This window comes from Macrobrachium nipponense, chromosome 5 (genome assembly GCF_015104395.2).
Source record: "Macrobrachium nipponense isolate FS-2020 chromosome 5, ASM1510439v2, whole genome shotgun sequence".
NCBI lineage: Eukaryota > Metazoa > Arthropoda > Malacostraca > Decapoda > Palaemonidae > Macrobrachium > Macrobrachium nipponense.
Window position 1 is genome coordinate 8,397,302 of NC_061107.1, and position 26,059 is coordinate 8,423,360.

At 45.9% G+C, this 26,059-nt stretch overlaps 2 protein-coding genes across 2 annotated transcripts in view; one reads left to right on the forward strand and one right to left on the reverse strand.

Annotated features, from left to right (window-relative positions):
* LOC135215180 (heparan-alpha-glucosaminide N-acetyltransferase-like) overlaps positions 1-26,059 on the forward strand; it is a 123,708-nt gene that overhangs the window by 57,282 nt on the left and 40,367 nt on the right. The window lies entirely within an intron of this gene.
* LOC135215178 (heparan-alpha-glucosaminide N-acetyltransferase-like) lies at positions 840-26,053 on the reverse strand. Its single transcript, XM_064249653.1, has 5 exons — positions 26,034-26,053; positions 10,228-10,348; positions 3,025-3,146; positions 1,603-1,798; positions 840-1,016 (listed from the first exon to the last, which is right to left on the reverse strand). Exons 2-5 carry the CDS (start codon positions 10,249-10,251, stop codon positions 855-857), a joined length of 504 nt encoding a protein of 167 aa, XP_064105723.1. The 5' UTR covers positions 10,252-10,348; positions 26,034-26,053; the 3' UTR covers positions 840-854.

Here is a 26,059-nt window from a genome sequence, read left to right on the forward strand (position 1 = left end):
CGTCCTTCGCGGCAACCGCACCTGAGGAAGCAAAAGTCGGGTGATTAGCAGGATCCTCTACCCGCTCGCGCGAAGACGAACGGATAGAGGACCCAGAGTACAACTCGACGTCAGGGTATCTAGCGCCCTCCTCCACACTCGACAAGTCGGGTGAGGAGAAAGGACCTAGAAACCCCCCCCGAAGGGAAGGCGCCAAACGTGGGAGCTGAGCGGGCGGCAGGAAAGAAGACGAAGTGTCCGTAACCAAAGGAGTCGCGGGAGAGCTTTCCGACGACTCCTTTGCAGGCCTTCGCTTCTTCCTGCCCTCATACAAAGTCCACTGCGCCTCTGACCAATTATTACACACTTCACAGGGCTCGGCTCGGGTGCATTCGCGCCCCCGACACCGAGCGCACAAAATATGTGGGTCAATTTCCGGGAATGAGCGGAACTTTACGCATTTGCGCCCTTCGGTACCCGGGCATAGTCTCCGTGGGGTAGCGAGGCGAGGAGATTCCATGATTGACCAAAATATCACAATTAAATGAATAAAGAGAAATGATTGTACTTACAATGATTCTTTCATACACAAACACAACCATATACTCAAGGAAAGCAACGACGAGAAGCGGGCAGAGAGCGTCGAACACACACGTCTACTCGCTGTGAGGCCGAAAGCAAAAGTGATTTGTTACCTCCCAGTCGCGCAGAGCGCGCCTGTCGGACAAGCAGTTAACTACCGAACCCCTTGTTCGAAAGCTTACGACCTATCCAGCTGCCGCTAGTACCTTCCTATTGTAAAAGGACCGAAGGTTTGTATGCCGTGTCGGAACAAATTTACATTTCAACAGAACTATCATCCATTACCACACTATTTAAACTTCACTGAAGCAAATGCTCATGTTTTTGAAGATGAAGGGGTATTTTGTCACATGTTTACTTACAGATACAGTTCCCCAAATAAGCCATCTAATCAAGCGAGAATTGTGGCTTCTATAGGTAATAATGATGCGTCCAGATGCTATACCAAACTGAACCTGTAATTTGAAGGTAAGAGTAAGTTTGCTGAAAAAATAATATTTTACAATTCAAATATGATTTTCGCCCGTTTGTTCCACTGACAAGAAATATGTACTATTATTTTGTTTATCTTTCAGCTCACACTATATAACATTAAAAATATAAATTCTGTTATGATGAAGCATCTAAAATTTATTGCAAAAATAACTGTCAAAGTAATGTTCTTCAATTCCATGAATAAAAACACTACTTATATCAGGTATTCATTAAAAACTAAAACAACCAACACAAATTTTCATGAAAGAAAGACTACTAACTTCACAAATTCAGCACAAAAATAAACTTCTTAAAAAATTATGTAAAGTTTTCATAATACTATCAATATGCTGCTCTGACTGTGGTTTTGGCTAAATATCACAGAAAAGGCTCATAGTTAATAATGAGGTCATTTTGTGCCAGCTATTAGGAGAAGCACACAGTAGTACCAAGCCTTTTGTCTAACTATACAAAAACATTTATTCGACAGTTTATAGCCCTTTGCTATACGTGGTAGCGGAATAAAATGAAAACATATATAGAATATTCCACTGAAAAAATTCTTACCATAAGGATGGATGTCAGTGCCCCTAAAAACCCTTCTGGATCGTAAGGGACATGGGAGTCATACACTTTAGCACACGTTGGATGTTTATAAACATGATCGTCACCAAGAAATAGTCGATCAATATACCCCGCAGCACCACCTGTGCAATTGCTGAAGGCACCACCCTCATGTAAACCACCTGGGCCAATATATCCTCTGCAAGAAAATATATACTGTAATGTGACTTATCTTCATATATTTCACACAATGGATTTAAGATCATTTCAAGGAAAGGTTGCAAAGGCCTTTAGGTATTCATATCATGGGACACCTTTGATCTCATTACTAAACCTTCCTGATACCAATTTTCCCTAAAAAGAACAATTACATAGCTGTAATGCCCTTAAAGACAGCTGAAAATAGTGGTTTTCTTTCCAGCAAAAATAACTACAGTTTAAACCAATGCCAAAATGTACCCTATTCAGAAATCTTCCACAAGTACCTACTTCAACAGGGATTTGCATTTGTGCACTTAGTATCTGCAATGCAAGAGCTATTTTCTAGTGCGTACTTGCTTCGTAAAGCACCAAAATTCCCTTTCTCTAGAGATGTGACATTATCATCTATACAGTACCAGAAGTCTCATTTCTTTCACTGTTACACCTGAATTAGTCTTTCTAGCTAAATGGATAATGTAATGGCTTGTAAGTTTTAAAAACACCTTAATATTTCTCTTTAAAATCTCTTCCATTTTCTAAATCAGAACCAATGTCCCTGATATACAGAGCAGCATAGGTTTTACGGACCTTGCATGAATTTTTGCTCTGTTTACTAATACCTTACTCTTACCACTATGTATAAACAAGGAATGTTCGAGCCACTTGTACGGTATCAGTGTATGTATGATGTTTATAGCTGCTCACGAAGAAAAATTTTACATGTTAAACCCCCAGAGGGTAATCAGTCTACTGTCCACTCATGGTATCAGAAGTGCTCCACCTCTCATGAGTTATGCCCTTCAACCACAGCATGGTACTTTTCTTCCTTCTCTTTCTCATTCTAGGCATCGAATATCTTATTCCATTTCCATTTTGCAGTCCTGAGCATCTCTTTGCATGGCCTGTCACATTCAGTGCATAGTACTGAGTTCATCCCAATACGTACTTTACCCACAGGAGACACATCCACTTTCCTGTTTACTCTTTCTTTGCTTCCCTTGCAGTCACCAACAGCTTTGTTTTTATGATACTGTAATTGAAGTCTGTCTTCTCCATTTCACTTTACCATCTTTTAAAAAATTTTATGACCTCTTTCACTGAATAGGTATTATATAAAAAAAACTACATCATAGCCACTGCAACTATAAAAAATCATACTAATACAGTCAGATAACTCAGGCAGAGAAATAACATTTTCAAAGGAAATATTTAAAATTTACTTACGTGGGGCATCCTGGAACAGGTAGGTTAAATGTTATGGCTGTATGAATGGCAACTATAACTAAAGTGATGCTCCACTGAAACCATGAACGGACAAGATCTCGTATTTTCCAATACCAAACATACTGAAAATAAAAATCAAATATTAGTCATAAAAGTTGCATATAACAAAAAGAAAAAACCAAATATAAATCTAATAAGTACTTTCTTGAATTTTATAATACAGTGTTCCCCCTGTATTCGTGGGGGATGCATAATAGACACCCCCTGCAAACAGATAGAATCTGCGAATAGTTGAAACCCTTATAAAAATGCTTAAAACTGACAATTTTGTTAGTTAAAACTCAAGAAAACCTACTAAACATTTTTATATGTAACTGGTTTTTTCATGTTTTATCAGAAAAAGTACTTTATATGATGAAATTGATAAAAAAAAAATGATATTGTTAAGATACAATAAAGTTTTGTACATACTTACCTGGCAGATATATACTTAGCTATAGACTCCGTCGTCCCCGACAGAAATTCGAATTTCGCGGCACACGCTGCAGGTAGGTCAGGTGATCTACCGCCCCTGCCGCTGGGTGGCAGGAATAGGAACGATTACCGTTCTAGAACCAGATTTTCTCCTCCACCTGTCTCCTGAGGGGAGGCTGGGTGGGCCATCAATCGTATATATCTGCCAGGTAAGTACGTATGTACAAAACTTTATTGTATCTTAACAATATCATTTTTTGTACATGGAACTTACCCAGCAGATATATACTTAGCTGATTGACACCCTTGGTGGTGGGAAAGAGACAACTATTTACTGAATAGACAGGTAAACAACAAACGTTGTAGGTAATAAATAAATAAAACCTTGGTTCCTACTTGTTCAGGCGGAAGATTCCATGGCTAATGCCAAGGAATCTGCTTCGCCTCAAGAGCCTCAGCGAGGATGTGACCTATGGCTAAGAGTTCTTGTGGGTCTGTCGATGGGGTTTTATCCATTTACTCGACAGAGCCTCTTACATGACAATATGCCTATGCCTAGTGGCATAATTAAGGAGCACAACACCGATCCCGATCACCTGATCTTAACACGAGGGTTAGTGCTTAAGTTGAAAAGAGTTATCCCCCAAACTCCTTTCAAACAACCCAAAGAAAAAACACGACGTTAAATAAAATTTAACTCGCTAGTTAAGGATCAGTATCTGCTCCCTATCCCAGCAATGTATCCGCAAACACGTATCAACCAAGAGAGAAGGATCTCGAAGGTTATCTTGACATCCTTTGGATAATGGGAAGAATCAAACACAGAGTGCACTCTCCCGTATGTGACACCATATGTGACAGCTAATATGTCCTTATGACATATTGTAAAGGAAAGAACAAGAATTCGGAAAAGCTCGCACTTCATGCGCTTTTAAATTCTCAGCTGTTTGAAGGAATCATCAATGCACTTATCAAGTGCTTAGGAGATCACATTGTCTCAAAGAAGGTCAGGGCGTTCTTTGATATAGATCTCTTCTGGGTGAAGCCTGGAGCCTGGCTAGCGCTTTGTGCCTGGCAGGCGCCTAGTGCCTCGTGCCTGGCTGGAGCCTTGCGCCTGGCTGGAGCCTCGCGCCTGGCTGGAGCCTCGCGCCTGGATGGCGCCTCGCGCCTGGCTGGCACCTGATTGGCTCCTCCTTCCTGGCTAGCGCCTCGCGCCTGGCTGGAGCCTTGCGTCTGGCTGGCGCCTTGCGCCTGGAGCCTGGCAGAAGACTTCATGATTACTGTCTATGAGTCTGCATGCCTCAAGAGTTTCAGCGAGGTAGGGACCTATGACTGACAAAACCCTTCCCTGGATCATGTCAATGGGGCTAGCCCGCTTACACGACAGAGCCTTCTCGGATCGTGCCAATGGGGGCTGACCCACTTACATGGCAGAGCCTTACCTGTATCATATCAATGGGGACTAGCCCTCTTACATGACAGAGCTTTAGGTTTCTCTTTACTGGAAGGAGCCTTGCGCCTGGATGGATCCTCAATCCTGACTGGAGCCTAGCCTTGAAGGAGCCTGGCACCTGGATGGCGCCTGGCTGGCTTATAGAGCCTGGCTGGCTCCTAGAGCCTGGCTGGCGCCTCGGCCCCTGGTTTGGCCCCTCCACACTTGCTGGAGCTTCGCAGCTTGGGAAGTGTCTCTAGGCTGTCTGGCGATGTCCACATCGGAAACTCTTATATCTGTCCGATTTGTTCGCCTCTGGCGCATTTGCGCCAGGTTGGAGGCCCGCTCCTTATCAGTATCCGACCATGACAGAGTTCCTTGGAACTGTCCGCCTCTGGCGTTTTTCGCCTGTATTGGCATTTGGCGCCTGGCTGGCGCTACATTCCGAGAGTCCTGAACAACCACATAGTTTATCAGGAGACTGGAGAAGGGTGGAAGAAATTCTTCCCCTTTGAGCTTTTGGCCCCTGGCAAGGGGAGGTGATTGTAGTCAGCTACACCCAGTAGACGACAGGATATCTAACAATACGAGAGAGAAGAGTCTTCCTCCGAGGAGGATCCTTCGTGAACACTTACTTTGCTAACGAGGTCTCTTCTTACATGTTGATGAGGTTCCTCGTTGCAGAATCTTCCCTATCCTTGCCCGAAGGAAGGGAAGGAGTCTGGAAGTCGAAGGAGACTCCTAGCTGAAATTGGGCGGAACCCTGATTTCTAGCTCTTATTGTATCCTTCTGAATACCTTCTGGGAAGCATTTCGAGCCCTCATCGCACCCTGAAGACTCTGTATGCAAACGTTTAAACCATCTCTTCTTCTGTAGATGAAAATGTAAGTACCCTGCCTGGGCAACGAAACTTCCATCTGAAAGCGTTGCGTCAGGAATAGAGGGTTTTAGTTCTTTTGCCAGACATACTATGCTGGCAAGAACCCATTGCCGAGTCTCCATTGAATCTGATGCGAGATTCCAATGCACAAAAAAAAATCACTTGTCTTCTTGGTCGTTTAGGGCTAAGAGAAACAAAGAATTCCTTCATAAACTTTCTCAAAGAAGTTTGATGAGGAGCAGTTCCATTTTGTCGGAACACTGAATCTGTGGCCACAAAAAGATCCCATTCGAAGTACATGATATCCTACTCTTGTCGTATTGCGGTATCGTATAAGATCCCGAAGATCTTAATCCTCTGTTATCTCTAATTCCCCTTGTAGAGACAGAGTATAGCCTTTTACTGCGTTCTTTGATAGCAGATATATACAAAGGTGATTCTTCCCTCTGAAAGTGAAGAAAAAACCTCGCTATGTGGTTCACAGAGGACAGTTTCCTCATTCCATCTAGCACGATCTGCAGCAATTCTATGTCTTAGCCATAACTATTGTCATTTACCTTGAAAAAACCTCTCATTCATGTCCACTTCTGGTCAGTCTGCACGTGGACAGACTCAGAGTGGAGAGGTTTTTCAAGTCTATTTATAATAGATTCTGATAGAATATCCAGATACTCTTGGAAAAGCCTTTACGAAACATGCTGTGAGAAGAACGTGACCTCTGTGAATCCAAACCTCTCTAAGGCCAAAATGAGGCATTCATCCTCTCTTCCTTTGACGCCCATTTATCTTAATATCTGTTAAGAATTTATAACTAGGGGAAAAAAAGACTAAAATTTATTCCCCTTCTTTAAATTAAAGATGTCGTATATTGCTACCTCTCTTGGTTCGAGGAAAAGGAAGCAGTCTAAAGGAAGCCTGTTCGTCTTCTACCTTGCGAAGAGATCTATGAAGAAGACTTTCCACAGGTTCTCACAACTCTTTTCAAAAAATGTTAGACAGACGTTAACAGTTATTATCTTCGATCGAGAAGGTTCTCACGGACATGCAAAATCTTGCATCGAACCTCTTAAGGATCGTTACGTTCCGTGTCTGTTCCCAAATAGGTTCTCTTTTGTTAACGCGAACAGGGGTGAAAAAAAGAGATTCTCGATGCTCTTTGCGATATGAGAGAATCGTGGAATTGGCCTAAGTGATTAAAATAAATCATTTCATCATTCCTTGTAAGCGACCCCTTTCCGATTAAATGGGTAACGAAATCAGGAACGAATCTTGCCATTACCGAGCCTGCTGTCCGAGAGGCTACTGACTCTAGTTAGTAACTCGCTAAAACGAGAAAATATCTTGGATGGTGCTTCTGGCGCATTGCGCCAGGCTGGCGCTTCTGACGCTTTGCGCCAGGCTGGCGCTTCTGACGCTTTGCGCCAGGCTGGCGCTTCCTTCTAGTTCTTTTTAGGTTATGTGCCAGAACATCTATGCCTTTATGGTACCCGACATCCTTCACATGTTAATTCCGCTCTTAGTAGGAAAAAACTTTTATATACGTAGTATAGTCCATTCAGGGAAACAACTTCTGCCACTAAGAGAATGTTTCCCATCCGACTCACCCATCTTCTCTTGAGCAATATCCGATTCTAAAAAGGCTGTGTGTGTTTCTCAAAAGGAAGAGAGAATTATATTATATCGCGCTCTGCCGTATAAGAATCCTTTATAATACTGTCACATTGTGGTAAACAGCATTAATCTAGGAAACCTTTGTAAGGATACTAGGAATTCTGTAGTTAACCTCGGTATGTGCATAAGACTTGACCATACCGTAGTCTTAAAGTGAATTCTCTACTACATTCATCTTCTCACTGAGCATGTCCTCTAATAAGTCATGCTTTCGTAAGCATGAGAGCATTATATTATATAGAGTTCCACTGCGTTAGAATCCTTTAATGTTACCTACGGTAAACAGCTTTGAAATGTTGTAATATCTTTCTTATTGAAAGCTTCTTAGCAAAATGCAGACAATATTTTATTTAAGTTTGCTTAACTATCCCCTCAATCCGAGGCTAAAACCACGATTGTAGGGGAGAGACACGGTTAGTCATTCCATCCCGCAGGAGAGAGACTTGTAACCGACCACGCATGACCGACACCCACATGGTACTGGGTTGTTCTAAGCGATAGCCGATAGCAGTCTCCGTTAGCCGTCTGGCCTTACTCTTCCAGAGTTGCCAGCTACTCCATTCAAAAAAGGAATCTTATAAAATTATTATCGAACTTCAGGAAGTTCTTAAAATGCATATTTAAGCGAAACAAGACTTCGATAAATCTAGAAGCTAAGAAGGTGTTGTCTTAACAATCCCTTTAAGCGTAGTCCTTCCTAGGAAATTCCTGGAAGGATACTGGTAATCGAGTTGTTCAGCAAAGAAGTAACTACGGTATGTGCTTATGATTTGCCGTATCGTATTCTCATACAGCAGATACTCTACTACCTTCTTTCCCTGCCGAGGCAGATAGAGAAAGGAAAAATTTTTACTATCTTCGTTCTTTTCGTTAATAGAACGATAGAAAGAGTATATATATCTCCTTAAGGAAGGAAGTTAATCCAGGAACTCTTAAAATCTTCGTGATTTCCTCATAAATCGCGGAAGAGACAGAATTCCTGTTCATCTGTAGGGTTTACGGAAGGAAGTAGATATTTCCTATCCGCCATCATACCCAAACGTCGATGAGATTCTTATAAGAAAACTTCCTAAAGCTCTTGCCTCTTCATAACGAGGGAAGAGCATGAATGAAGGAGAGTGTCCACATTGAGAGGAACTGCCAAAAAACACAAGAGTCTTTCTGAATAATGAAAAAATGGCTTCTCTTAGTATCAGAATCCTTCTGGCAAAAGCGACGGCCGCCTGTGCGACCTCTTGCACCTTTGCCAGGGGAAAGTTGCTCAAGTTAAAAACTCAAAGAGGAGCTTCGCGACTGACCTCTCTCTCATAAGAAGATTTAGAATATTCTGGCGCCTGGCTTATTCTTCGAAATTTCGAAGCCAAATTCATAAAAAAGTTAATAAAAGCGTGTGCCAAACCAAAGACCAAGTACTTCCCTGCAAAAGACAGCCCAGAAGGTCGATGGCGATGAAAAAACGAAAATCAAGTCAGGAGGTAGCAACAACGTATGTTGACACTACCGCGACAGAGAAAATCTGGTTCTAGAACGGTAATCGTTCCTATTCCTGCCACCCAGCGGCAGGGGCGGTAGATCACCTGACCTACCTGCAGCGTGTGCCGCGAAATTCGAATTTCTGTAGGGGAACGACGGACGTCTATAGCTAAGTATATATCTGCTGGGTAAGTTCCATGTACAAAAACAGGAATTTGTGGATATTTCTCAACAAAAGTACAGCAAATACATGAATTTCCCACAAATAATGGGGAGATGTGGTCCCTAGAGAAATCCGTGAATATGTGAGTCCACTTTTTGTTGAAGTTTCAACAGTTCCAGTCTCTTATCAAATACAGATTTGGAAATAAATAAAACTCAAACCATAATACATATTTAACAAATGCTAAATTGTGAGGACATTGGGGTATAATATTCTGATAATTTTCTGTCCTAGTTAGAGACTGTTTTGTACAGGTGGTGCTATCTGCAAACTTCGTTATGAGGGAAACAGTATGCCAAAGGTTGTCAAATTATCTACCATTACTGTACTAATGATCTCTCATATGATGTCACTCCACTGTTCACTTTAATGCATACAGTACATTATGTCTAACAGTGAGAGCTCTTCTGTATTAAAAATGCACGTATATGACTCTCTAGTCTATTCCTTCGCAGGTCCTGAGGCTAAGTGTGATCTCTATCAAGGAATGGCCGATCTGTGTACAGGATACATGAATTTTACAGAAATTACTGACGAAAAACTTATATACAACATATTTTGGAAAGAGGGAAATAAAGTGTAGTACAGGTCCTCATGGAAATTACTACTTACATAAGATCAGATTAGTGTGATCGTAATATACTCCTATCCAGCCTTTGAAAAAAAAAACTGCAAAAGTAATTATACCATACACCAACTGCTCCAAAATTTTGCAAATGATTAATATTCATATACATGCATGATTTTCATAGCTCAAGCAAAGATAAAAGTCTGAATTTAGTTTAACTAGAAGACATATGCAGTGGTAGCTGCAAGGATACACACTGAAACTGTGGCATAATACTAGTTTCTAACTCACAATACCATCTACAGTATTGAGTTCTAGTTTATGTAAACGTTTCCCAAAGGAAAATTCACTGGGGACTTTCCTACTTACTTTGGATGGTACCACAACCACTCTTGAAACATAAGCATTATCGTCTCTTCATAAAAGAAAATGAGGTGATTTATTTGTAAAAATGTACAATTGTGCGATATCAATAACTTACCTCGGGTGACTGTTGTGGTGACATACAATAGACTTCAATAACTGCACTGATCAAATAACAAAATGCAAAACGCTGAAGGACCCCAAGAATTCGAAATGTCGGTAGGTAGTTGCTGCTTTTACTGCTCAGAAATAAACAGTGAGAACAATTAAATACTGTGACACAAATAAGTAAAATGATGAAATAAACTTATCTACATTAATACTATACATATGAATACTGAGCTACATAAAAAGGGTATTACAGAATTAATACAATGTTTAAGGCATTTCTCCATAGCTTCAAAGGGTGGAGTTGCATTCCTCACATAGCAAATGGTAACACAACAACACTTTTCCAAGAATCTATGAATTTTCAGCCAAACTACATGTGCTCAGTATCAAATTATGGTATACAACAATTTATAAACAATCCTAAACTAAAACCTATAATATTAATGAGAATATAAGTAAAGTTCAAAAAAATTTCTGATAACACAAAATAAATAAAAATAATGAATCTTAAAAGATTAAAATTTCCTATACATTATGCCATAAAATCAGCACCCAATGATTGAAAAATGACAATTTGTCGAAAATTGCATTTTTCCTAACTATACAAACCTGAGGTCCTTTAACAATAGGAAGGTAACTAGCGGCAGCTGGGACGGTTGTAAGCTTTGAACAAGGGGAGAACGGTAGTTAACTGCTTGTCCGATCGTGCGCGCGGTGAGAATCACTTTTGCTTTAGGCCCATGCAAAAAGTTGCAGTGAGGGGTGGCATGAGGTGGGACTATATGTAAAGGACCTCAGGTTTGTATAGTTAGGAAAAATGCAATTTTCGACAAATTGTCATTTGTTCCGATACGTAATACAAACCCTCGGTCCTTTAACAATAGGAAGACTCACTTATTGGTGGGAGGAATCTGAGTCTTTTTGGTGAACAGACTGGTGTTCGTCCAACCCTGGAGTGCCTCCCTGGTCGTAAGAGCGGGAAGGGGGGATCCAAACCTCTGTCCGATTGATCGGGGTGTGCACCGCAGGATCAATGGTCAGACCTCTGGGCCAAGTACTAAGAGAGAGGCAAGCGTATCTCTTCGTACCAGCAAGCAAGAACTTGTTCCTGTTTGCAAGAGACAATCATAAAATGATGGGTTTGTCTCAAGTTGGCATCAACTTCCTCCCCCTTGTTGGAGGAAGTGGTGGATATTACTCCTATCCCTGGATGGTGCTCTATTGAGTAGCTCACCTGCATCTCGTCCTTACCCAGCAGGGTGACGACCGTGTCCCTCTACCCAGAGGTAGAGGGGAGAAAAAGATGGGAAGAGGAGCCAGTCACACTCTCATTCACTCATCCATTCTTACGGTCACACCAGGACTCGATGCTGTTCAGCCTGCGAGGGTCTGGGTTAACTACACAACGTGTTGAGCAACCACCACGGTTCCCAAGGAAAAAGATCCAAGGACCTGTGGGCAATATCCCGAAGGTAGAAGGAGGTGCATGCGGTCCGGTTGGACCAGGCCCCTGCCTTCACTACCTGCGCCACGGAGAAGTTCTTGCGGAACGCGAGAGAATGATGAAGAGGCGTCCACACTCATCCTGGGTGTCGAGTTTCTTCAGACAGCTCCGTCGCACCTTCACAGGACAAAGCAGCATAGCCTTCGTATCGGAGGCAGTGAAGTCCATTAGGGAGGGTATTGTGAAGGACTCGAACCAATCGTCAGTTACCGAAGGGTTCTGAGTCTTCGCTACGAAGATCGGTACGAAATCGAGCGTCACAAATCCCCATCCCCTTGTGCTTGACTTCGCAAGAGAAGTCATGCAGTTACCTAAGACGAAAAGAAGGGAATAGTCGTATGACCTATCCCTCTTCGACTTTGGTTATGTTTTACAGTACTCATACTGACAAGCTATTAAGACGAAGTAATGATTGCTCTGGAACAACCGAACTAAGTCCACAGCATAGTTTGTAACTGACTCGGGCGCTCTGACAGCTGCCAACTGACTGGTTCGGAATCGGTAGTGAGGCAAGTTGTCCAAGCATCCGGGTAAGTCACGTGACCTTCGCCCTTTAAAGAGTTATGCTGAGAGACCAAACAAATAATATATTTGTTAGTCACCGATGCCGGACGGCGCGGTGATGATTCTCTTAATGCATAAGCTCAAAAGGCGAAAGTCAATTGCCTTCAAAAGACCGAGGTCCCTGATGGCAAGAAAATCTCATAGACGTTGAATCTCAGCTTAAGGAGAAACAACACTATGTGACGTTGAAGACGAAGGTAGGCAATGAATGCAACCTACGTCTTCCAGCTGAATCGAGAGAAGGAATCTCAAGATTCTAAACCTGTGCTTACAAATGACTGAAAACGCTAACCGCGCATTTCATTGCTGTCCGGTGTCCAATGAAAGCGGGGCGTTCTTCAGTAATGAAACACAGGGAGAGCCGCTGAAGAACTGCTTCTCATGGGCTGAACATTTGAAGTAGAGCTGGCAGGTGTGGGAGTAGGCAATGTCTTTCAATACATCTGCTAATCCGGGGTGAACAATGAACAATTGCACACCTCCGAATACAAGATATTTTGAGGACAAACTCAGATTCCGCAAAAATCATTCGCATCATCGCGATACGATGCAGCAAGAGACTATTACAGAATTCTGTTACCGTGCGGTAAACACAAAGATGAGAGTCGAATAGATATCTCTGTTTTAAATTCTCGCAATACTGAAGACGATCACAGCAGTAGATGGTCATTCATGTATGCGAGAATCCCCGTTAATCAGAGACTTGAGTCCGTGATTGTTGGGCAGAGATACGGTTGGTATTCAATCAAAGCAGGTGAGAAAGACATAACCAACCGTGCATCTCGAAGCGGCAGCTGGTACTGAAATGCCTCGGGCAATTCAATACGCAGTAGCTGTCGCTGACTCGTTCCATCCTGAGTTTTTGCCAAGTAAAATCCTTTCCACGAAGGAATGCGTTCGGCTAGAACCACCGAGCATAAAAAGATATGCTCGAGCAATTATATTTATGCGAAACGAATATCGGTAAATATAAAAGCTTAAATGGTGTTGTTGTGACAACACCATAAGTATATAAATTTGAAACTGGAAACTCCTGGGAGGTTGCAGGCAACCCCGAGTTGCAGTTCAATTAGAATACTTCTCGTCTAAGTCAAAATCCATAGAATAACCAGGATATGCGCCTACCCCTCGGACCATTCAACTGCTTAGCAGAATCATGTCGCAAGGTTAATATACGTAGTATATTTGTAGGATTCTGAACAACGATCTCCATCCTAAATTCTTTCCCTTCAAGAAAACAAAATAAGGATTGGAGATCGACCGCCTTCGATCTCTAAGAAAGAGAGAGAAGAAGTCTTCCCCGAAGGAAAGCTTCAATGGTGCACAGAATAACAAAGACGAAAATTCAAGCCAAACTGGATATTCCCGTCCGTTCTCTCTAATCCAGGGCTGGCCGGCACTGTGAGATATCTTCCTTCGGCGACAGTCTTCTTCGAACGCTAAGAACTCCAGGAATTCGAGCATTCGGCGAGATCCCCGATTATCGTGGTAACAATTATCGGGAATACTCGTCTAACTCCCTTGGACAGTGGTCTCGCCATGTGTGCTAGAAATTCTGCAGAATTCTAAGCGCCCAGCGAAACCCCCACCGGATTCGTTAAACGAATATCGGTTGGTTGTCTTCTCGATTCCCGTAGAAATCGAAGATGGTGGAGGGTCCTTCCTTCACGACCGGGGTTACGTCAGGTAGGACCCGAAGGTCCCCCCGGTAGCGCAGTCCCCAATCGTGGGATCCTACAGAGAAGTCTGTAGGATCCTACCCCTTTCCCTCGTAGCCGTAAGGAGAGAGGGAATGGGGAAGGAAAAGGATATTGCTCGCCCTTCCAGCGGCACTAGCATTTGGAGACGAGAGTAGGAGCAGCCATCACCTTGTGGCGATGGCCTTCCTCCCAACCCCCTCCCCCCGAGGAGGGTCACGAACTCGTGCTGTAGGTAAGCATCTGCCACAAATGTGAACTTCGTCTGGGGGTGGGGGCTGATTAGACACCTGACAGGAGAGCCAAAACCGTCCTCTGACTCATTTCCAGGGTCCTCGTCGAGATCGAAACTTCTCAGGAGGACGGAAGGGAGGGGGGGGGGGGAAAGAACAGCTGCAATACCGCCCCGAATAAACGCCGCTGTCGTGGCAGAGGGGAAGTAGCTTGCCCGACCGGCTAGACCTGAGCGAGCCTTCTCCTCCGGAGACGAGAGGCTCTCCTGGTTCAGAACCGAGTCGAGAAGCTCTTATTGCGGCAAGCCCACCGTCAGTCTGGTTCCCTACTCGGGCTCGAGAACGACTTGAGCCGTGGAGCAGCGATCCTCTCCCCAGGTCGTTGTGCTGACGAATTAGTGCAATAACCTGGGCAAAGTTTACTCTGAATCTCGGAATTACAGCGTCTTGAGGAGTAGGAGGCCGTCCAGTCCCTCCAACAAGAGCATCTCCCAAGACCCTCCTCCTTCAGAAGAAGGACCAGCAAACAGATCCCTGACGGTTGCCTCCATAACTTGCGCGTACGTCCTGGCTGGTCCTAAGACCATACCTGGCACGTGCGGCGTCGTGACGGGATCGTGAGCGGCGCATCTCTCACAATCACACCTATATACCCTGCTCTTCCCGGCGTATGCCACCAGGAAAGTTGAAGGTATCGGAGAGACAGACCTGACGCTACCCCCTCCCCCCCCCTGACGGTCGCCTCCAATCACTTGCGCGTTACGTCCTGGCTGGTCCTAAGGACCATACGTGGCACGTGCGGCGTCGTGACGGGATCGTGAGCGGCGCACCTCTCACGATCACTCCTAGCTACCTCGCTCTTCCCGGCGTACCCCGAGGAAGTTTAAGGTAGTGGAGAGACAGACCTGACGCTCCCCCCCGCTCGCTGGCAGGACCAGCGTACGTGGGGGGCTGCAGCAAATCACCAATCCCGCGGTGGGGGGTTCGATCCTGCAGGCCTGGCCGTGCTGCTGCCTGTGGCGAGCGGCTCGACGAGCACGTCGACCCCCCCCCAGGTCCCGTGCGTTCAGACAAGCTGCTGCTGGTCGCCCTATCCGCGCGGTCCCTGTGGGAGCGGTGGTCAGGTGACTTGCAGAGCTCGTTTTCGCGGTGAGACCGGTGAGGGTCCTCAAGGCGCGTCAAACCGCTGGTACCAACCAAGGCTGGTACCGATGGTCGGGGGGACCGACTCCCAGCCTCAGCCCGTGGCTGGTCAGAGACCGTCACGTCTACCAGGGTTACCAGCTGGTCGCTGCAAAAGCGGCCGCTGGCCTGGCGAGAGTCATATGAGGCGGCTATCACCAGCTTCTGCTCCGTGCCGCGCGGTCCTGGCGCCGAGCGAACTCTGGCGCCAAAATTTTGGCTATACTCTCTCCAAGCGGGAGATCGTATACTCGGAATTTCTCGCGAACGAGAGACCGAGCCGGAACTGGCGTAGCGGCAGCGCCGCAACACCAGGCGAGGATAAAGTACCGGTGGTAGTCGGTACGCTCTGGTCCCCGTCTTCTTCTTCCTTGTGGAAGAAAAGGAGACGGACCCTGTTCCCAAAAGAGCAGGAGGACCGGCAGGAAGAACCCCCCGTCCCACGGCGTGGAAACGAGCCCTTAGAAGTTCCCGAAGGAGTCTTCTTAGTGGGGAAACCGGCCCGGGTTACCAGCTGGTCGCTGCGAGAGCGGCCGCTGGCCTGGTGAGAGTCACCTGAGCGGCTCTCACCAGCCTTCTGCTCCGTGCCGCGGTTTTGGCGCCGAGCGAACTCTGGTGCCGAAACTTTGGCTGCACGGTCTCCCGAGGGAGAGTGTACACTCGGGATCTCCCGCGAACGAGAGACCGAGCTGGAACCTGGCGTAGTGGCATCGCCGCTAGCACCAGTCGAGGGAGTACCAGAGCTAACCGATACTCCTCTGGTCCCCGCTTATCTCTTCTTAGGGAAGGGAGCACGGGCCCCGCTCCCGAAGGAGCCAGGAGGACCAGCAGAAGGACCCCCCGTCCCACCGGGGTGGGGGGGACGGGCCCTTAGAAGTTCCCGAAGGAGACTTCTTGGGGGGAGGGGGGATGGCAGCCTTCTTCTTCTTTGGCTTATGGGCCTTAGAAGTTGAAGGGGAAGAGGCAGGCAGCAGACGATGAAGACGAAGATGACACCTTCCTCTTCTTCTTCCTCTTCTTTGTCAGCTCACGCAGGACAGTCGTCAGGCCTCCATCCAGGCCGGAGTCGGGCCTATTGCCGAAGCAACACACGGCCCGACTGCACCTGTCCGGAAGACCTGGGACTGGGGAAGGACACACCATGGGCAGGACCAGCATGGACAGGCGCAGGAAACCAGGAGCGACATAAACAGCAACCAGCTCAGGAGCGGCAGGAACAGCGGCAGCGGTAAACACAGAAGGGACAGCCAAGCCAGTAGCGGGAACCACATCAGTGGCCAGGTACGGCAGGCCCAGCCATCGCCTCGTAGAATCATCGGCAGCCAGCGGGAATCTGGGTACTGGCGGCGGTCGAGGAGCGAGCTGCTGGAACGCGGAAGTCTGGGGGCAGGCAACACCAAGAAAACACAGGCGCGGCGGCATACCCCCCCTCGGTTACGGCGGCAACCGGCCCTAGTAGCGGCAGACGGCGTCACTGACACAGCATGGGGAGTGTAGATCAGCAGGGGGAAGCAGCATAAGCGGCCATGGAGGTTGTAGTGTAGACCGTGCCAAGGTCACCGTCCCAGACCTTGCTAGACGCTGCAGCAGATTGTGGATGCTAGCACGCCATGCAGCCGCAGTGGTCCATACCTGTCCAAGGTCGTCTCCCACGGATGTAGCACCTGCGGTAGCACAGACAGATTAGTAAGAGGGGTTCCCTCACGCACGGGGGGGAGACATGCCCCACCCCGAACGCAAGGAAGACCCCAAATACAAAATACAACGAGGAAGCTGAGGCGGGGGGTCAGGAAAGAAGACGAAGAAGAATCGGATACAAGGGAGTCGCGGAGAGCTATCCGACGACTTCCTGGCAGACCTTCGCTTCCTCTACCCCCGCACAGCAGTGAAAAGTAATATGAAAATGAAACAGAATACTGCACTTGCGATTCACTTCGTAGAACTTAAAGGGAAAAAGATCAATTCCCGGGTAAGAGCGGAAACTTGATCCATAATAATATGATGCTATCATAAAATATATATATATGAAAATGAAACAGAATACTGCACTTGCGATTTCACTTTCACAGAAAATCAATCGTAAGGATCAATTCCCGGGTAAGAGCAGAAATTGATCCAAAATTAAATTTGATGCAATTAATAAATGAAAATGAAAAGAATACTGCATTGCGAATCCACTTTTCATGCATTCTATCCATAAAAATAAGAGGCTCGTGCCGAGCGCAATCACGCTCTCGGCAACGAACGCACAGGGCAACAATATATGAAAAGAGTACTTACATCTTCAATTACACACTTTCGCCCAAAATACATGACTCGGCGCGAGCGCACCCGCCCTCGGCACCGAGACATAATTCAAGGGTATCAATTTCATGAAAAGAGCGGAAATCGCCGCATCTACGGCGATAGCTCCATGTTGGCTCATAATTAAGTAATGAAAATGAAAACAGTGTACTTACAGTTTCATTTTCAAGTCAAACAAACCATTAGTAGAAAACACAATATAAACAAAGCATACGACGATGAAGCGGGGCAGAGAGCGAGACGAACAAGTCCTTCACACCCGCGGCCGAAAGCAAAAATGATATTGTTAAGATACAATAAAGTTTGTTCCATACTTACCTGGCAGATATATATATAGCTGTATTCTGAAGTCCGACAGAATTTCTAAAACTTACGACACACGTAGTGGGAGTTAGGGTGGTTTAGTACCCATTCCCGCCGCTGGGAGGCGGGTATCAGAACCATTCCCATTTTCTATCAGATTTCTATCTCCACTGTCTCCTGAGGGGAGGTGGGTGGGTAATTATGAACAAACTTTATTGTATCTTAACAATATTCATTTTGTTCATGAAACTTACCTGTCGAGATATATAGCTGAATCCCACCTTTGGCGGTGGAGAGAGAAAAGGATTTTAGGAAAACATATAAATGTAGATGATTGACATCTTGGTTCCTTACTGTTAGCATAGCTGACTTTGTGATTACTGTCACCCAAGCCTGCTTCTGCTTCACTAGAGTTACCAACAAGGTAGTGACCTGTGTAGTTGGTGCGCTCTAGATGATCTGTCAACGGGGACGGGACCACAATGTGACTAGACCATGACTATACTTCTGAGGGCAACGAGGCAAAACCACCACCTAAGTTAGCCTAACAACAAACTCCCATCATACCAAAGGCTAAAGGAAGGGACGACCGTACTCGGCAGCCGACCCTACAACCATAAACATACAAATATAAAAACTCACCTACCCTTTTCTATGGGAAAGGATGAGTGCTACCTCCTGCCCCCAAAATAGTGTCTTGCGGCGACGTATGGCCCAAGAGAGTAACAGTTTTCATAGGTCCGTTCTCACCTCCCGTAGGTAGTGCGAGGCGAACACTGAGTTACTCCTCCAAAAAGTAGCACTTAAAATGTCTTTAAGAGCCATGTTTTTCTGAAAGGCTATTGAGGTCGAAATAGCCCTTACTTCGTGCGCATTAACTTTTAGTAGCTTAAAGTCGCTGTCTTTGCAAGAAGAGTGCGCCTCTTAATGGTGTTTCTTAAAAAGAATGCCAGTGCATTCTTGGACATGGGCATGTTTGGTCTCTTGACCGAACACCATAAGTTCTCCGCAGAACCTCGGCAATCCTTCGTTCTACGAATATACTCTCTAAGAGCCCTAACAGGACACAGGACTCTTTCTGGCTCTTGACCAATGATCTCTGCCATACCCTTGATCTCGAACGTTTTAGGCCACGGATTGGAAGGGTTTTCGTTTTTGGCCAGAAACGACATACCCAAAGAGCAGACCGCATTATGCCCTTTGAAGCCGACGTGTTTGCTGATAGCCTGTATTTCGCTAACTCTCTTCGCCGTCGCCAGAGCAGTTAGGAATACAGTTTTTCTTCGTCAAAATCTCGTAGAGACGAAGAGGAAAGAGGTTCAAAGCGATTTGACATTAAATATTTGAGGACCACATCCAGGTTCCACGAAGGTAACTTCGGTAGCGGTACCTTGGTCGTCTCGAAAGATCTCAATAGATCATGGAGATCCTTGTTATTAGCGAGGTCAAGACCTCTATGGCGAAAAACTACAGATAGGACGCTTCTGTAGCCTTTAATAGTTGACACTGCCAACTTCAGATCTTGTTTAAGATAAAGCAAGAAGTCGGCGATCTGGCTCACAGAGGTAGTGGTAGAGGAAACTCCTTTTCTCTTACACCAACCGCGATTGATGATGGTCTCCTCGCGGTGGCGATAGCTTTAGCCACTGATTTCGAAAAACCTCTCGCTCTGGCCAACTTTTGGATACTCTGAACGCAGTCAGACTCAGAGCGGAGAGGTTTTTGTGGTACCTCTCGAAGTGGGGCTGTTTGAGTAGATCTCTCCTTAACGGAAGAGATCTCGGATAATCCACTAGGTAGAACATCACCTCTGTGAACCAGATCGCTGCGGGCCAAAAGGGGGCGATTAAAGTCAACCTCGTCCCCTCCGATGCTGCGAATTTTCTCATCACCTCCCCCAGGATCTGAAGGGGGGAAATAAAAGCGTAGAGATCCAGGCCCGTCCAATCCCATAGAAGGGCGTCTACTGCTACTGCTCCCGGATCGAGAACCGGGGAGCAATACAGAGGAAGTCTCGCCGTCCTTGACGTTGCAAAGATGTCCACTAAGGGGCATCAACCCAAAGACCCCACAGCTCCTGGCATACGTCTTGATTGAGATTCCCACTCTGTCGGCAATAACTGTCCTTGTCGACTGAGGAGATCTGCCCGGACGTTCTCGACTCCGGCAATGAACCTTGTCAATATTGTGACTTCTCTCTCCTTTGCCCAAAGTAGAATCTCTTTCGCTAGAGCGAACAGGGAGCGAGAGTGTGTTCCTCCTTGTTTCTTCAAGTATGCCAGGGCTGTGGTGTTGTCCGAGTTGACTTGAACTTACACGACGGGAGGACTTTGTTCTGGAAGAACTGGAGCGCTAATTGAACCGCTGCCAGCTCTTTGAAGTTGATATGGCAGGTTACCTGTTCCCCCCTCTCCAGGTACCTGACACTCTCCCCCCCTAGAGTTGCTCCCCACCCCGTGGATGACGCGTCGGAGAACAACACTAGGTCGGGGTTCTGAAGCTTGAGGGATATGCCCTCTGACAGCTTCCCCGGATCGAGCCACCATCTTAGATGGTTCTTCACCTCTTCCGAGATGCTTAACTTCATGTCGAAGTTGTCCTTTTCTGTCCAGCTGTCCGACAGAAAGAACTGAAGAGGTCGGAGGTGTAGCCTCCCCAGGGAAACAAACTTCTCCAGCGAGGAAATGGTCCCCAGCAGACTCATCCATTCCCTCACCGAGCATGAATCCTTCCCTAGAAAGGCCGACACTTTTTCTATGCCTTGTTGCTGACATTCCTGGGACGGAAAAGCCCGAAAAGCCACTGAATCCATCTGAATCCCAGATACACGATGGGACTGTGTTGGGGTCAGATGTGACTTTTCGAAGTTCACCAGAAGTCCCAGGGACGCAGCTAAAGACAGAGTCGTTTGCAAGTCCTTCAGGCACCGGGTCTGCGAGGAGGCTCGTATGAGCCAGTCGTCCAGATAGAGCGAGATTCTGATGTTGGAAGATAGGAGCCACCTCGCCACGTTCTTCATTAAGATGGTGAAGATAAAAGGGGCCGTACTCAGTCCGAAACAAAGAGCCCTGAATTGAAAGACCTTCCCTTTCAGTACGAACCGAAGGTACTTCATCGATTGGGGATGTATCGGGACGTGAAAGTAGGCGTCCTGGAGGTCGAGTGATACCATCCAATCTCCGGGTCTTAAGGCCCCCAGAACTGACTGAGGTGTCTCCATCTTGAACCTCTGCTTTTCTATATAGAGGTTTAGACGACTTACATCCAAGACCGGCCGCCACCCTCCCGATTGTTTCGGTACAAGAAACAATCTGTTGTAAAATCCTGGCGTTGCCAGGTCTAAAACCTGTTCCACTGCTCGTTCTCGAGCATCTGCTCGAGCAGGTCGAAAAGTATCTTTCGCTTTGTTTGAGGATACGATGGGGACAAGTCCCTGGGAGTGGAAGTCAACGGGGGCAGCTTTATGAAAGGGATCTTGTAACCCTTCTCTATGACGTCGAGAGACCAGGTGTCTGCCTCTCTTTCTCTCCAGGCTTCTGCAAACAACTGCAGCCTGGCTCCTACCGGTGACTGAAGGCACGATCTCTCACTTCTTGCCCCTAGACTTGGAAGGGGCTCTACCTCTAGGAAGGCTTCTTCCTGAGAGACGATCTAGCGGAAGTCCCTCCACGAAAGGGCTTCTGCTTTCTAAACGGTTGGGCTCCTGACGACGTTGAAGGGCCAGCCGGACGTCTCGAAGACTGAGCCAACAGGTCTTGTGTGGCTTTCTCTTGCAGACTAACTGCCAGATCCTTCACCATAGCTTGGGGGAAGAGATGACTCGAGAAGGGAGCATACAAAAGTTCTGTCCTCTGTGCGGGAGAGACAGACTTAGCCGCAAAGTTGTAATAAAGCGACCTTTTCTTAAGCACCCTGCTGAAAAATGAGAGGCTAACTCCTCTGAGCCATCCCTGACGGCCTTGGTTTCCATGCATGACAATACACTGGACAACTCCCCCAAGCTGATCGAGTCTGGCTTACGAGATTGGTTGTCTAAAGCTCCAAGACACCAGTCTAAGAAGTTGAAGACCTAATAAGGACCTAAACAGTCCCTTCAAAAGATGGTCCAGTTCGGAAGTCGTCCATGATACTTTAGCCGAGGCTAAAAGGGCCCTCCTTGAGGCATCAACCACGCTGGCGAAATCACCTTGAGCAGACGTAGGAACCTTCAATCCTAATTCCTCGCCTGTCTCATACCACATCCCTGCCTTACGCTAAGTCTAGAACGGAGGCAGGCGAAAGTAGTCCTTCCCTTTGCTTTCCTAGACTCCATCCAGGCGTTAACCTTCCGGAAAGCTCTTCTAGTAGATAACGACGTCTTCATCTTCACGAAACCTGGAGTCTTGCTTGTCTTCGACGACGAAACTGAGAAGGAGAAGGAGGAGCAGCAGGCTGGAAAGTATCGCCAAACGAATCACGAAGTAGTCGTGCCAAAACTTGATAATCTGACGAAGCAGACGTAGCAGGTTGTTCTTCATCAACATCCTCAGAAGAACCGCTAAGTTCTCCTTTCTTCCCTACAGAGTGCAAATCCGAAGGAAGAGGCAGAAGTCCTTTTAGCTCCAAGTCTCCTATAACCGAACGATGAAGAGAAGAAGAGGGTAACGGATCTTAACAGTCACAGGATCAGGAATCACCTTTAGAGGCGAACGTGAAGAAGAAATAAGACGAGAAGCGTCAGCCAAAGCCTCGGGAACAACATCCGAGTGACAGCGAACTTCCACATTCGCGTCCACAGAGCTCTTACTAGAACGTCTACGAGCGTCCATCTGAGCGTCCAACCTAGCGTTCTCTCGAGCGTCCAAATCAGCGTCCGACCGAGCGTCCAGCGAAGCGTCCAAAGGAGCGTCCATCATAGAGACTCTTCTAACGTCCCGCGAAGAAACTTGATCAACTGCCCGACTAGCGTATCGTTGAGCGTCAACACTGTCATGTCGAAGAGGGGCAGAACGCATAGAAGTCCGTCCGACAGCTACAAAATCGTCGTCAGCAGAAGCGTCGAAGTCGGAACGCCGAGCGTCCTCTCTACGGGAAGAGAGAGGAGCATGCAGAGATCTCTCTCTAACCTGGCGTCTAACGTCACCTCTAGACGAACCCTGGGGAGCCAAACGAAGTCTAGATGGCGAAAAAATCAGAAGACGGGGACGAAAGAGGAGCCGTTGGAGAAGACTGCCTAGTTCTCTTGATAGGAAGTCTATCGTCTTTCCTGCGACGAGGAACCGTCTCCTTCTGCTTCAGTAAAGCGTCCAGTTGCCGTTGCATAGCAATGATGATCTCCGTCTGAGATGTCTCCTTACGCGGAGACGAGCTGCGCTTGTGAGAAGGAGAGGGGCGAGGGGACGCCTTCTTCCTTCTCCCAGGAACCGCCTTGGCTCTAGAGCGACTGGGGCGGAAAAGCTACGCTTTCCGGAGAAGAATGCCACTCAGACAAAGCATGACGTGAAGCGTCAAGCTCTTGAAGAGTCCTCTTCAAAGGTCGCGAATCCGAACGAGATTCCCACCCCTTGCGCGGGGAGGACGCGTCGGAAGACGAGAAACAATCCTTCAGGATACGTGCTCGAGCACGCTCCTTAGCAGCCTGGAAGCGTCCACAGGAACTGCTGAAGGGACGTCAGATCGGTGGGGGTTCCCCGTAACCCTCCTTCGGCCTTCGACATGCCCTCTCCCTGAGTCCTGGGAGTCCGGCAGAGATCCCAGCCTAGAGGCGCTATAGGGCCGATCTGACGCCCCCTCCACTTCACTAGGGGCACTATCACTGCACTTATTTTGCCTGTTTTCAAGGGCAAGCACTTTAGATTCAAGCGTCTTCAATGAATCCAGTATAAGCGAAAGGGCATTACCCTCCGCAGACACCACTTGAGGGCCCGAAGGCAACACTACGGGGTTAGGAGGCACAAAATCTAAAGGAGGGTTAGAAGGGGATACATTAAGACCCTGTCTGCTACCCGACTTACTCCTGGAGGAAGACCTCCTAATCCTATCACGTTCTAACTTATTTACGTAGGATTCATACGTCTTCCATTGTATATCATCCAAGCTTTCACACTCATTACAGCGCAAATCATATTTACACTCTTGCCCCCTACACCCTTTACACAATGTGTGAGGATCAACCAAGGCTTTAGGAAGCCTAACCTTGCATTCCACTTTCGAACACACCCTGGCGCTAGCCGAACTACATCCAGACATTTTTAAGGAAAAAATCTAAGCCAAATTCAAAACAGTCCAAGTCACGTATGCCAAGCTATCGATCCAATCAAAAAACCAAAAAGTCAAGAGGATACTCAAGCAATGAAAAGTTTTCCAAAATCCTGAGGCGGAAGTGTGTAAACAGATGTTTACGACACCAGCGACAGAAGAAATCTGATAGAAAATGGGAATGGTTCCTGATACCCGCCTCCCAGCGGCGGGAATGGGTACTAACCACCCTAACTCCCACTACGTGTGTCGTAAGTTTTAGAAATTCTGTCGGACTTCAGAGAATACAGCTATATATATATCTGACAGGTAAGTTTCATGAACAAAGTGATTCTTCACCTCTCGGGCGCGCGGGCGCGCGCACGATCGGACAAGCAGTTAACTACCGTTCTCCCCTTGTTCGAAGCTTACGACCGTCCCAGCTGCTGCTAGTTACCTTCCTATTGTTAAAGGACCGAGGGTTTGTATTACGTATCGGAACAAATACTAGGTAAGTGAATAATTTATCCATCCTCCTAACACTGTTACACTTCCTACATTTAGAACAGGCACTGTTCCCTCTGTCTGTAACAGAACATCAGGTTAATTCCAGAGCAGAACAGCTGAGTACTTAATTTGCATTACAAGATGGATGCATTCAATTTGGTCAAAATTTCATTTACTATATAGGTTAATCATTAAGGCAATCGAGGATAATCTCATTATGATAAGGTATTTGGGAGACTCCAGAGCTTCATGCAACTTTGAAAAGGAAAACTAAGCAATCTTATCAGCATCCTATTATCCTCTTGAAACAAGAGTTGAAACGAGAGCTAAACAACTGTGGTTGTTCACAATCCTGCTATAAGGATTGTGTATGAGATTCTATACCTATGACAAAAGTTAAGTTTGAAAGATCTATATGTTAAATACTTCAGTGAAATCAGTACTTCACCAAGTGCAGCACGGAACATTTAATCAGCTCGACGACTTCACTTCTTTGCCACTAAAATCAGTCACGAGAAATCCAGGTATGTTTATTATGAAACAGTAACATATGGACTCTTGTTTCTATACAACAAAGAATACCTTGTCCAGATCTGAATATATACTCACAATTAAATAAATATCAGAGAGAGAGAGACAGACAGTGTGTGTGTGTGTGTGTGTGTGTGTGTGTGTGTGTGTTGAAAGGCCAATATCTCTGGGCTATGTGTTCTACAAGTTGTCACGAAATGAGGTATAGTAATAAATACACAAAGTGGAAGGTTTGACTTTCACTTTGACAAAGCATTAAGGATTAACAAATTATCAGTTCACATGCAGTAAGATTCCCAGTGCCTACTTCTGTTAGACAAAAAAAGTTAAAAAGATATAGAAATATAAAATAAGCAAAGTACAATACCATATTTGCAAAAGTATACAATAATAATTTTAGGGGTCCTATCAATACCAGCTTCTGGTAAAAAATGACAAGAATCACAATTAAAATGTGAATAAATATCAGTAAATTGAGACCACTACATATTTCATTAAGGATACAAAATATTACAGTCATATTTTCTTAAGATATATACACCTTGACATGATACCAAATTTATTCAGATATAAAATAATCTTTCAGAGAACCTTTCACTGAAAATGGAGCAGTTTCAATTTTCTAAAAATATATTTCCCTATAGTATGTACAAAGTGCTGTATATGAAAATTTTAGCTTTATCAATAGTAAATGTATTATTAATGTTCTCCGGAGTCAAACAATGTTTCAAAAGATATACTTTTTATAAATAAAAAGCTTCAAAATCTTTACCTGTTGATGACAATTCCAAGGGCAAA

Bases quoted from the DNA above. Each gene is read 5' to 3' on its own strand.
- LOC135215178 (XM_064249653.1), bottom strand. From the start codon at position 10,251: ATGTCACCACAACAGTCACCCGAG. The intron at 1,799-3,024 runs GTAAGTAAATTT...ATTTTCTTGCAG, and splicing joins CCTGTTCCAGGATGCCCCAC to AGGATATATTGGCCCAGGTG. The intron at 1,017-1,602 runs GTAAGAATTTTT...TTCAAATTACAG, and splicing joins CACTGACATCCATCCTTATG to GTTCAGTTTGGTATAGCATC.